The sequence below is a fragment of the Kogia breviceps genome, chromosome 11, assembly GCF_026419965.1.
Source record: "Kogia breviceps isolate mKogBre1 chromosome 11, mKogBre1 haplotype 1, whole genome shotgun sequence".
Taxonomy (NCBI): Eukaryota; Metazoa; Chordata; class Mammalia; order Artiodactyla; family Physeteridae; genus Kogia; species Kogia breviceps.
The window spans coordinates 63,572,537-63,586,726 of NC_081320.1; the positions used below are offsets into that span (position 1 = coordinate 63,572,537).

Here is a 14,190-nt window from a genome sequence, read left to right on the forward strand (position 1 = left end):
TGGAATCCAAAAAAAATGGTACAAATGAACTTATTTACAAAACAGAAACAGAGTCACAGATGTACAAAATAAACTTATGGTTACCAGGTGGGGAAAGGGGGAGGGATAAATTGGGAGATTGGGATTGACATATACACACTACTATATATAAAATAGGTAACTAATAGGGACCTACTACATAGCACACAGAATTCTTCTCAATACTCTGTAACGACCTATATGGGAAAAGAATCTAAAAAAAGAGTGGATAGATGTATATGTATAACTGATTCACTTTGCTGTACAGCTAAAAATAACACAGTATTTTAAATCAACTATACTCCAATAAATTTTTTTTAAATAAGTCTAAAGAATAAATAGTTACTAGAAGGATCTCAGTTGACCAATGTAACCTTAAACCTTACCTCAAGGTTCATTTTACCTACTTGAACCTGACTGTTAGAAGACCATTTTGCCTTTTCTTTAATAAAAACAAAAACTTTTTAGCATGTTTATGCAGCACGTATATACTGAATGTACTGTTTTTTATGGTATTTTTTCACATACTGTATTAAGAAAAACTGTCCTAAAGATCCATTTCTGACAGTAGAATGCTTCCATCATATACAACAAACAGCTCAGAAGAGCAAATTTTTTTTAACTAACCATTCTTCTCACATTAAGACAACAGAAGTGAAGCTACAAAGATTGATGGTTAATGAAGTACAAAACTATTTTTATCCTCTGTCATCTATAGCTTTGCTTCTTAACAGGCATTCTTTTTGGAAAGGCTAAATTAGAACTGGAGTGGCAGGAACACAATGGTATTAGTCTTAATTAGCTGAAGTGAGAAAAGCTTAGGCTGGTATAGCATAAGCCATAGCCTGAGAGGAAACAAAAATCTGTTAACATACTGTCTGAAGCAATTAAATGAATTTCTTGAGGAAAAACAGCAACAATTCTCCCCTGTTAAATACTCTGCAATAAATCCCAAAGGATAATTCTCTCTACTCATACAAATCAAACAGAGCTAAAAGAGAGTTTTAAGAGTTTCTTTAGAGCCATAAAAAGATTGAACTAACAAAATTTTGAAGTTTCATGTAGCTTCTACTTAATTTTTTTTTTTTTTTTTTTTTTTTTTTGCGGTACGCGGGCCTCTCACTGTTGTGGCCTCTCCCGTTGCGGAGCACAGGCTCCGGATGCACAGGCTCAGTGGCCATGACTCACGGGCCCAGCCGCTCCGCAGCATGTGGGATCCTCCCAGACTGGGGCACGAACCCGTGTCCCCTGCATCGGCAGGCAGGCTCTCAACCACTGCGCCACCAGGGGAGCCCTCTACTTAATTTTGATACTAAATTCACAAGTTATATTCATCATTCATATACATTCACTAATTATGTACACCATTATATGTGCATGAAACACACTTTTTAAAACACTCAAGATAGTGTCAATAACCAATTAAGTTTTAACTGAATACATGTTTTTACTTAAAATGTCAGAATTTTGGTCATGTATATATTCTACAAATAGTAAATTTCACAAACAATAAGCTTTAGAATAAAGGAAGAATTTAATCCGACAAATATAATTTTTTTTTTTTTTTTTGCGGTACACAGGCCTCTCACTGTTGTGGCCTCTCCCGTTGCAGAGCACAGGCTCCGGACGCGCAGGCTCAGCGGCCACGGCTCATGGGCCCAGCCGCTCCGTGGCATGTGGGATCTTCCCAGACCAGGGCACGAACCCATGTCCCCTGCATCGGCAGGTGGACTCTCAACCACTGCACCACCAGGGAAGCCCCGACAAATATAATTTAAGGAGTTCTGCAAAAAGATAATATAGTACAACAACATTCACATTTATAAGTGTATTTTTCCCTACACACCAAAAAAGTCTTTGATACATTAAGGCAGTTAATCATTTAACAATTTTTGGTCCCACTTTGAACCATACCAAATTTTAATATCCAAGTCACATTATTCAAGAGATGCAAAAACTGGTAAATTTCTTTTTTTGTGACTACTCTTTGGTATATGGCTGTCTCCTGATGACCAAACTGAATATTCTAACTTAAATCACCTCAAGAAACAACAACATAGCTGAAATTTTTAATAGATCCAAGTTCAAGAACAACAGGACATACAGTTTGTACCTGAAGTTTAGGAGTTTTAATGCTCAAAGAAGAAAGCTAACAAACCTCTCAATGTTCCTGGCTCTTCCCTGTCTTCCTCCCACAATGACTGATGGTTTCATCAAAAAGACTATGTGACATGAAGACCAAATAGCAGAAGATGATTTGAATTGCCCTAGAAATAAGGCAATTATAGACAAAGTGACTACATGTCCCAGTGTGCTCAGGATAGTCCAAGTTTACACCTGTTATTCTGAGGTTATTCTCCTTATTATTATTATTATTTTTTTTTTTTTTTTGGTCCTCCGGACAAGGAGGCTCAGCGGCCATGGCTCACGGGCCCAGCCGCTCCATGGCATGTGGGATCTTCCCAAACTGGGGCACGAACCCGTGTCCCCTGCATCGGCAGGCGGATTCTCAACCACTGTGCCACCAGGGAAGTCCTCTCCTTATTATTTATTTATTTATTAATTTATGACTGCATTGGGTCTTCATTGTTGTGCACGGGCTTCCTCTAGTTGCAGCAAGCAGGGGCTACTCTTCATTGCAGTGTGAGGGCTTCTCTTGTTGTGGAGCTCCGGCTCTAGTCACATGGGCTTTGGTAGTTGTGGCATGTGGGCTCTAGAGTGCAGGCTCAGTACTTGTGGCGCACGGGCTTAGTTGCTCCACGGCACATGGGATCTTCCCAGACCAGGGATCAAACCCATGTCCCATGCACTGGCAGACGGATTCTTAACCACTGCACCACCAGGGAAATCCTGAGGTTATTATTAACAGAACCCCATTTCTCTCTCAAAAGTGGATTATAAGCAAAAGACCCAGAATAGCCAATATGATATTCAAGGAGAAAATGATGAACTACTAACACTACCCAACTTCAAGACTTACTGTAAAGCTACAGTAATCAAGACAGTGTAGACAAATAGATGGCAAAAAAAACAGACAAATAGATCAGTGGAACAGAACAGACAGCCCAGAAATAGGTCCCCATAAATATAATCAATTGATCTTTGACAAAGGAGCATAAGCAATACGATGGAACAAAGATAGTCTTTTCAACAAATAGTGCCAACTGAACATCTAATGCAAAAAAAAAAAAAAAAAAAAAAAAAAAAAGAACATAGATACAGACCTTACACGCTTCACAAAAGTTAACTAAAAATGGATCACCGAAGTAAATGTAAAATGACAAACTATAAAACTCCTGGAAAATAACATATGAGAAAATCTAGATGACTTGAGTATAGCAATGACTTTTTTGATACAACACTGAAGGAACAATCCATGAAAGACATAACTGATAAGCTGAACTTCATTAAAATTAAAAACTGCTTTGCAAAAGACAATGTCACGAGAATAGGAGACAAGCCACCGTTTGGGAGAAAATATTTTCAAAAGACATATCTGATAAGGGACTGTCATCCAAAATACACAAAGAGACAGAGAACATTCAAGGTGGTGGAGGAGTAAGACATGGAGATCACTTTCCTCCCCACAAAAACATCAAAAATACATCTACAGTCTATGGCCCTACCATCCTGAACACGCCCGATCTCATTTGATCTCAGCAAAATACATCTTTCATATGAAACATGAAATAACTACTTCAGAGCAGAATAAAGAAAAAAGAATGAAAAGAATTGAGGACAGTCTCAGAGACCTCTGGGACAACATTAAACACATCAACATTTAAATTATAGGGGTCCCAAGAGAAGAAGAGAAAAAGAAAGGGACTGAGAAAATATATCAAGAGAATATAGATGAAAACTCCCTGAATATGGGAAAGGAAATAGTCAATCAATTCCAGGAAGCACAGAGAGTCCCAAGCAGGATAAATCCAAGGAGAAACATGCCAAGACACATATTAATCAAACTATCAAAAGTTAAATACAAAGAAAAAATATTAAAAGCAGCAAGGGAAAAACAACAAATGATATACAAGGGAATCCCCATAAGGTTAACAGCTGATCTTTCAGCAGAATCACTGCAAGCCAGAAGAGTGTGGCAGGACATACTTAAAGTGATGAAAGGGGAAAACCTACAACCAAGATTACTCTACCCAGCAAGGATCTCATTCAGATTCAATGGAGAAATTAAAACCTTTACAGACAAGCAAAAGCTAAGAGAGTTCAGCACCACCAAGCCAGCTTTACAGCAAATGCCAAAGGAACTTCTCTAGGCAGAAAACGCAAGAGACAGAAAAAATCTACAATAACAAACCCAAAACAATTAAGAAAATGGTCATAGGAACATACATATTGATAACTACCTTAAATGTAAATGGATTAAATGTTCCAACCAAAAGACATAGACTGGCTGAATGGATTCAAAAACAAGACCCGTATTTATGCTGTCTACAAGAGACCCACTTCAGACCTAGGGACACATACAGACTGAAAGTGAGGGGATGGAAAAAGATAGTCCATGCAAATGGAAATCAAAAGAAAGCTGGAGTAGCAATTCTCATATCAGACAAAACTGACTTTAAAATAAAGACTATTACAAGAGACAAAGAAGGACATTACATAATGATCAAGGGATAGATCCAAAAAGAAGATATAACAATTGTAAATATTTATGCACCCACCATAGGAGCACCTCAATACATAAGACAAATGCTAACAGACATAAAGCGGGAAATCAACAGTAACACAATCATAGTAGGGGACTTTAACACCCCACTTTCACCAATGGACAGATCAACCAAAATGAAAATAAATAAGGAAACACAAGCTTTAAATGATACATTACACAAGATGGACTTAATTGATAATTATAGGACAATCCATCCAAAAACAACAGAATACACTTTCTTCTCAAGTGCTCACGGAACATTCTCCAGGACAGATCACATCTTGGATCCTCAATCAAGCCTTGGTAAATTTTAAAAAACTAAAATCATATCAAGTAACTTTTCCAACCACAATACTATGAGACTAGATATCAATTACAGGAAAAAATCTGTAAAAAATACAAACACATGGAGGCTAAACAATACACTACAAAATAACCAAGAGATAACTGAAGAAATCAAAGAGGAAATCAAAAAATATCTAGAAAAAAATGACAATGAAAACACGATGACCCAAAGCCTATGGGATGCTGCAAAACCAGTTCTAAGAGGGAAGTTTACAGCAATATATTCTTACCTCAAGAAATAACAAAAATCTCAAATAAACAACCTAACCTTACACCTAAAGTAGTCAGAGAAAGAGGAACCAAAAAAAAACCCAAAATTAGCAGAAGGAAAGAAATCATAAAGATCAGATCAGAAAATAAATGAAAAAGAAATGAAGGAAACAATAGCAAACATCAATAAAACTAAAAGCTGGTTCTTTGAGAGCATAAACAAAATAGATAAACCATTAGCCACTCTCATCAAGAAAAAGAGGAAGAGGACTCAAATCAATAAAATCAGAAATGAACAAGAGGAAGTTACAACAGACACTGCAGAAATATAAAGGATCATGAGAGATTACTACAAGCAACTGTATGCCAATAAAATGGACAACGTGGAAGAAATGGACAAGTTCTTAGAAAAGCACAACCTTCCAAGACAGAACCAGGAAGAAATAAAAAATACAAACAGACAAATCACAAGCACTGAAATTGAAACTGTGATTAAAAATCTTCCAACAAACAAAAGCCCAGGACCAGATGGCTTCCCAGGCGAATTCTATCAAACATTTGGAGAGGAGATAACACCTATCCTCTTCAAACTCTTCCAAAATATAGCAGAGGGAGGAACACTCCCAAACTCATTCTACGAGGCCACCATCACCCTGACACCAAAACCAGAAAAAGCTGTCACAGAGAAAACTACAGGCCAATATCACTGATGAACATAGATGCAAAAATCCTCAACAAAATACTAGCAAACAGTATCCAACAGCACTTAAAATGGATCATACACCATGATTAAGTGGGGTTTATCCCAGGAATGCAAGGATTCTTCAATATACACAAATCAATCAATGTGATACACCCTATTAACAAATTAAAGGAGAAAACCCACATGATCATCTCAACAGATGCAGAAAAAGCTTTTTACAAATTTCAACACTGATTTATGATAAAACCTCTCCAGAAAGTAGGTATAGAAGAAACTTACCTCAACATAATAAAGGCCAAATATGACAAACCCGTAGTCAACATCGTTCTCAATGGTGAAAAACTGAAACCATTTCCACTAAGATAAGGAACAAGACAAGGTTGCCCACTCTCACCACTATCATTCAACATAGTTTTGGAAGTTTCAGCCACAGCAATCATAGAAGAAAAAGAAATAAAAGGAATCCAAATAGAAAAGAAGAAGTTAAACAGTCACTGTTTGCAGATGACATGATCCTATACATCGAGAATCCTAAAGATGCTACGGGAAAACTACTAGAGCTAATCAACGAATTTCATAAAGTAGCAGGATACAAAATTAATGCACAGAAATCTCTTGCATTCCTATACCCTAATGATGAAAAATCTGAAAGAGAAATTAAGGAAACACTCCCATTTACCATTGCAACAAAAAGAGTAAAATACCTAGGAATAAACCTACCTAAGAAGACAAAAGACCTGTATGCAGAAAACTATAAGACACTGATTCAAGAAATTAAAGATGACACAAGCAGATGGAGAGATATACCATGCTCCTGAATTGGAAGAATCAACATTGTGAAAATGACTATACTACTCAAAGCAATCTACAGATTCAATGCAATCCCTATCAAATTACCAATGGCATTTTTTACAGAACTAGAACCAAAAATTTTACAATTTGTATGGAAACACAAAAGACCCCGAATGGCCAAAGCAATCATGAGAAAGAAAAATGGTGTTGGAGGAATCAGGCTCCCTGGCTTCAGACTATACTACAAAGTTACAGTAATCAAGACAGTATGGTACTGGCACAAAAACAGAAATATAGATCAATGGAACAGGATAGAAAGCCCAGAGATAAACCCACCCACGTAAGGTCACCTTATCTTTGATAAAGGAGGCAAGAATATACAATGGAGAAAAGAAAGCCTCTTCAGTAAGTGGTGCTGGGAAAACTGGACAGCTACATGTAAAAGAATGAAATTAGAACACTTCCTAATACCATACACAAAAATAAACTCAAAATGGATTAAAAACCTAAATGTATGGCCAGACACTACAAAACTCTTAAAGGAAAACATAGGCAGAACACCCTATGACATAAATCACAGCAAGATCCTTTTTGACCCACCTCCTAGAGAAATGGAAATAAAAACAAAAATAAACAAATGGGACCTAATGAAACTTAAAAGCTTTTGCACAACTAAGGAAACCATAAAAAAGATAAAAAGACAACCCTCAGAATGGGAGAAAATATTTGCAAACAAAGCAACTGACAAAGGATTAATCTCCAAAATATACAAGCAGCTCATGCAGCTCAATATCAAAAACAACCCAGTCCAAAAATGGGCAGAAGACCTAAATTGACATTTCTCCAACAAAGACATACAGACTGCCAACAAATACATGAAAGGATGCTCAACATCACTAATCATTAGAGAAATACAAATCAAAACTACAATGAGGTATCACCTCACACTGGTCCGAATGGCCATTATCAAAAAATCTACAAGCAAGAAATGCTGGAGAAGGTGTGGAGAAAAGGGAACCCTCTTGCACTGTTGGTGGAAATGTAAATTGCTACAGCCACTATGGAGAACAGTATGGAGGTTCCTTAAAACCTAAAAATAGAACTACCATATGACCCAGCAATCCCACTACTGGGCATATACCCTGAGAAAACCTTAATTCAAAAAGAAGCATGTATCACAATGTTCACTGCAGCACTATTTACAATATCCAGCACATGGGAGCAACCTATGTGTCCACTGACAGATGAATGGACAAAGAAGATGTGGTACATATATACAATGGAATATTACACAGCCATCAAAAGAAATGAAACAGTTATTTGTAGTGAGGTGGATGGACACAGAGTCTGTCATACAGAGTGAAGTGAAGGAAGTCAGAAAGAGAAAAAAAAATACCGTATGCTAACACATATATATGGAATCTAAAGAAAAAAATGGTTCTGAAGAACCTAGGGGCAGGACAGGAATAAAGACGCAGACATAGAGAATGGACTTGAGGACACGAGGAGGGGGAAGGGTAAGCTGGGACAAAGTAAGAGAGTGGCATGGACATATATACAGTACCAAATGTAAAACAGATAGCTAGTGGGAAGCAGCTGCATAGCACAGGGGGATCAACTAGGTGCTTTGTGTCCACCTAGAAGGGTGGGATAGGGAGGGTGGGAGGGACATTCAAGAGGGAGGGTATATGAGGATATATGTGTAGGTATAGCTGATTCACTTTGTTCTACAGCAGAGACTAACACACTATTGTAAAGCAATTATACTCCAATAAAGATGTTTTTAAAAATAGTAAAAAAAAAAAAAAAAAAAAGGGCAAATTTACTAAAAAAGAAAAAAAAAATACACAAAGAACTCTCAAAACTTAACAATAAGAAAACAAACAAACAAACCAATCTAAAAATGGGCCACGGGGCTTCCCTAGTGACGCAGTGGTTGAGAGTCCGCCTGCCGATGCAGGGGACGCGGGTTCGTGCCCCGGTCCAGGAGGATCCTACGTGCCGCAGAGCGGCTGGGCTCGTGAGCCATGGCCACTGAGCCTGCACATCCCGAGCCTGTGCTCCGCAACGGGAGAGGCCAGAACAGTGAGAGGCCCGCGTACTGCAAAAAGAAAATAAAATAAAATTAAAAATGGGCCAAAGACCTAAAGAGACACTTCACCAAAGAAGATATATAAATGGCAAATAAGCATATGAAAAATATAAAAGATGCTCCATATCATATGTCATTGGGGAAATGTAAATTAAAGCAACGAGATACCACTACACCCCTACTGGAATGGACAAAATCCAGAACACTGATAACAGCAATATGCTGGCAAGTATGCCGAGCAACAAACTCTCATTCATTGCTGGGGAATGTAAAATGGTTCGGCCACTCTGGAAGACAGTTTGACAGTTTCTTACCAAGCTAAACATACTCTTACCATATGATCCAGCAATCACACTTCTTGGTATTTGCCCAAAGGAGTTGAAAACTTATTTCTTCACAAAAACCTGCACACAAATGTTTACAGCACTTTTATTCATAATTGCCAAAACCTGGCAGCAACCAAGATGTCATCCTTCAATAGGTGAATGGATATATAAACTGTGGTACCTCTGGACAATGGAATATTATTCATTGCTGAAAAGAAAGGAGCTATCAAGCCATGAAAAGATATGGAAGAACCTTAAAGTCATAGTACTGGACTTCCCTGGTAGTGCAATGGTTAAGAATCCACCTACCAATGCAGGGGACACAAGTTCAAGCCATGGTCCGGGAGGATCCCACATGCCACGTAGCAACTGGGTCTGTGTGCCACAACTACTGAGTCTGCGCTCTGGAGCCCACAAGCCACAATTGCTGAGCCCACATGCCACAACTGCTGAAGCCTGTGTGCTGAGAGCCTGTGCTCTGAAGCGGGAGAAGCCACCACAATTAGAAGCCCGTGCACCGCAACAAAGAGTAGTCCCCGCTCACCGCAACTAGAGAAAACCCGGGTGCAGCAACGAAGACCCAATGCAGCCAAATATAAATAAATAAATAAATAAATTTTTTTAAAAGTCATATTACTAACTGAAAGAAGCCAATCTGAAAAGGCTGTATACTATTGTGTTCCAATTACATGACATTCTAGAAAAGGTAAAACTATGGAGACAGTAAAAAGATCAGTGGTTGCCAGGGATTGGTGTGAGGGAAACTGGATGCAGAGGAGCACCGAAGATATTTTGGGCAACGGAAATACTCTGTATGAAACTATTACAATGGATTCAAGTCATTATAAACTTGCCCAACCCCACAGAATGTACAACACCAAAAGTGACAATGTAAACTATGGACTTTGGGTGTTTACGATGTGTCAATGCAGGTTCATCAACTGTAACAAATGTACCACTCTGGTGGGGTATGTTGATAACTGGAGAGGCTATGCATGAGTGGGAGCAAGGAGTAGATGGGAAATCTCTGTACCCTCTCTCAAATTTGCTGTGAACCTAAAGACGTTCTAAAACATTAAGTATTTTTTTTTAAAGTGGATTATAAATTATATATAATAGAATATAAGAATAGAACAACAGTTCTCCAAGTTTAGTGTACAAACCCCTGGGGGTCCCTAAGATACTTTCAGGGTATTCATAAGGTCAAAACTATTTTTATAATATCAAAGCAATATATGCCTTTTTCATTTCTCACTAAATATTTTAAGGCAGGTGGTGGTGCTGACATTTGCACTGATAGCACAAAGCCATGATAAATAAAACTGAAGGCATCGTCACATGAATTAAGCCTGTAAGCACCAAACCTTACTAGTGGTCCCTGTATTTATTCTCCATTGCTATTTACTCACAGTTTAAAAATAAACAAATAAAACCAGCAACAACAAAACTGTTTCACTTAAGAAATTCCTTAATGAAACCATACAGAATTATTTTTACTAAATTTCAACCCTCAAGTACACTTGCTTTTAATATTCTGAGTGAGGAAATAGGAAGAACATATAAAGCATTTCTGTAGCATACAGGAGTACAAGGAAGTATGAGGAAATCCAATGGTGCTATTGTTTAAGTTGGGAGCTGACCTAATTTCTTTTTTCAAGAAACACCATTTTACCTGAAAGAAAAACTGACAGAAACTATGGTTCATCAGACTTGGATATTTGGCAATTTTTTGAAAATGAACTAAGTGTGCCCGTCACCTCAAGGAAAACAAACTGACAGTATTTGTTTGGCAATGATAAAATTCAAGCTTTCAAGCAAAAACCAGAATTTTGAAAACTATATCCACTACAGTGAGCTTCATCGCTTTCCAATACTTGAACACTTTTCTGTGAGATACGTGGAGATATTAATATGACTTTTTATCCTGTACAATGAACAATGTGTCAAACGTATAACTCAGTGACCCAATATTTTCCATGTCACCAACGTATGTTACAAAATTACATAGGGGTTAGACAGTCATTCAAAATGCAAGATATACCAGTGAACTTTAACATCACAAAAAGTCCACTGATAGGTTTCAGATTCCACTTTGCAGCTAACCTCTCAGAAACTACCACGCGTTGAGTTTTAGCATAGTACCAAATTACCTGAAAAAGCTATTAAAACACTCTTCCTTTTCCAATTATCTATCTGTGGAAGATTAGATTTTCTCCTGCCAAAACTACATATCACAACAGATTAAATTTAGAAATAGATATGAGAATCCAGCTGTCTTGTATTAAGCCAGACATTAACAAGAATTGCAGAAAAGTAAAACAATACCAGTCTTCTCATTAAATATTTTTTTGTTCTGGAAAAGAGTTATTTTTAACAAATATATATTAACATACAATCATTTTTTAAATTAATAAGTCAACATTTTTAAAAGTTCTCAGCTTTAATTTCTAATATGGTAAATAGATACTAGCAACCCACATAAAAGGAAGCACTTTGAGGTTCTGAATTTTTAAGTGTAAAGGGGTCCTGAGACCAAAAAAAAAAAAAAGTTGACAACTGAATATACAGCAAATTATTAAACAAATGGATAATAGAGTCAAAGAAAATACAAAAGGGCAAACAAATTTTAACAGTGGAAAAGACAAAGGCAAAGGACTTATTCCATTGTAGATGTAATTTGAACTTGTTATCAAGAGATAAAAAGGTTGTAGAGTATGTTTAGGCTATCTTAATCAGGCTTTTAGAAGCATACAACGAGGTGATATAATTAAAAAGTACTTCAATTTTATGAGGCTGTTTATACTTCAAGAATCTTATTGCAGAGTACCTAGAAATGAAGAGGGATAGGAAAAAGGCCTATAATGCAGTTTTACAGGATACATGTGCTTCCTCTTCACTTCATTATGAATGATGTAGAAAAGAAGAAGAAAAACTGTCTTGTTTAAATGTACTTATTTCTATTATTCTAACCTCTAAGACAGAATTAGAAAGAAAGAAGTGCTGAGTGAAAGTCAGCTAGATATATTAGTTGCAAGACTATTTTGTAATTTAAATCACTGGTAATATTACCATCTTGAGGCAAAATCAAGTATTACACTTTTGAATGACAAAGAACCTGAGAAGTGTTCCAGCTAGTCTTTTCTTAAGAACCATGCTTTTCATAAAAGACAATCAAGTATTTTACTACTCCACATTCACCACCCTCCAAGCCACTCCTAAGGAAAAAATCTTTAAAGTTCTTTAATGAAGAAAAAATTAAAAGAATATTATTTAAATAGAGAAATAAAAGGGATGCTCTAATAAAACAGTGAAGTTAAAAATGAAGGCATAGGGGCTTCCCTGGTGGCGCAGTGGTTGAGTCCGCCTGCCGATGCAGGGGACACGGGTTTGTGCCCTGGTCTGGGAAGATCCCACATGCCGCGGAGCGGCTGGGCCCGTGAGCCATGGCCACTGAGCCTGCGTGTCCGGAGCCTGTGCTCCGTGGCGGGAAAGGCCACAACAGTGAGAGGCCCACGTACCGCAAAAAAAAAAAAGAAGGCATAGCCAAAAACCGAACAATTGATGTAATTCAATGTGTCAACTTAATAATTAAAACAGCCATGGCTAACTCTTAAAGAGCAATGTTACACATTTTAAGCACAGCATTAGATAAAAGTTGTGTTTGGTAACTCAACACATTGTTAATTTCATTTTTATACGTTATAATTGCTGTCACACTTAAATTCTCTCATTTTGTAATAGAGGAGGTACTAGCCTCCTTACTATCGATATTTTCCCCTCACCTTGATCCACAAGATTTTCATGTGAATTTTCCCAAGTATGCCATGAACAATCTAGTTTTTACTGACAATCTAATCCAAAATCTACCCTTACCTCTTGCAGACATTCATCTATTGAATTTCGGCTAAATCCAATAAAACCTACTTGTGTGTGTCTATCTGTGTCTGTGCACATCTGTATCTGGGTGTGTCTCCCTGAGTCTGGATATGTCTGTTGGTGTGTGCCTGCGTCTCTGTGCATCAACATGTAGATGTATACACACACACACACACACACACACACACACACACATCAGGATAGCATAAGGATTATAAGAATCAGAGGAGAAAAAAAGAAATAAAGGCTAGAAAGATATAATAGTATTGTTTTATCTTTTAGCAGTTAGTCTTTTTCAGTTTAAATTGATAGACATAATATTTCCCTTAAAAGCAGAGGTCTAGATTTAAGTCCAAGATTAAAGACAATATGCATATGGTCCATTTCTACCCATCATTTTATATCCAAAACTGTGAAGTAGCCTGAATAACCTCCATATTCCTGTTGATACTCCATTTTGCTTCCATTTCAATGACAGATTTACAATACATACAGATAGCAAGAGAAAGAGAAAGAATGCACAAGCTTGCAAGCACCCATCTTTCCCTCTGCTTCTTCACCAAGTGGCTGGATTACTCCTTTACTAGAGCCAATCAAATCCTTTGAGATAAACAAAGGGTATTTCCAATAGCCCACAAACTATATAATTTGTTCCTATGAAGTAAGGCTTTGTCACCTTTGTGGACTATAATAGTTTTAAAAATAGTTTAAATAACCTAATTTTTTTGTCAATAATTACATGGCAGTGATGACTTATCCTGTGTTCTTTTAATAGCAATGATTTTGAAGTCCAAGCCCTCTCCCCTTAAGAACATTACCCTAATTCCAAACCACCACCAAATGAGAATTTGTTCTGCATATAGTACTAATTTACTAACTATATCCAACCTGTTGATGATTGCAATGTTTGGTGCAAGCTGTGTGGCAACTGAAGGGTGAACAGAGGCGAATGGACACCATTTCTGAAGAAGTCTTCTGTTGCTTTAGACTGCAAAACCTTTGTTTCCCAGAGCTGCAGAGAAAAACAAAATGTTTGCTCTAAAAAAAAAAAAACTTAGGATATTTACTCCTATATTTTTTACTTTTAAATTAAATTGTCAGCTGAAGGCACAATAAATGGGTAAGTATTAAACTATAATTAAGGGGTTTGAATTTAATTTAT

The 14,190-nt window shown here is 37.1% G+C and overlaps 1 protein-coding gene across 1 annotated transcript in view; it reads right to left on the reverse strand.

The window, feature by feature from the left end:
• GTF2A1L (general transcription factor IIA subunit 1 like) overlaps nucleotides 1-14,190 on the reverse strand; it is a 78,425-nt gene that overhangs the window by 44,262 nt on the left and 19,973 nt on the right. Inside the window, exon 5 of the mRNA XM_067006916.1 lies at nucleotides 13,917-14,040. Coding sequence (XP_066863017.1) covers nucleotides 13,917-14,040 — 124 coding nt within the window. The remainder of the gene's footprint in view (nucleotides 1-13,916; nucleotides 14,041-14,190) is intronic.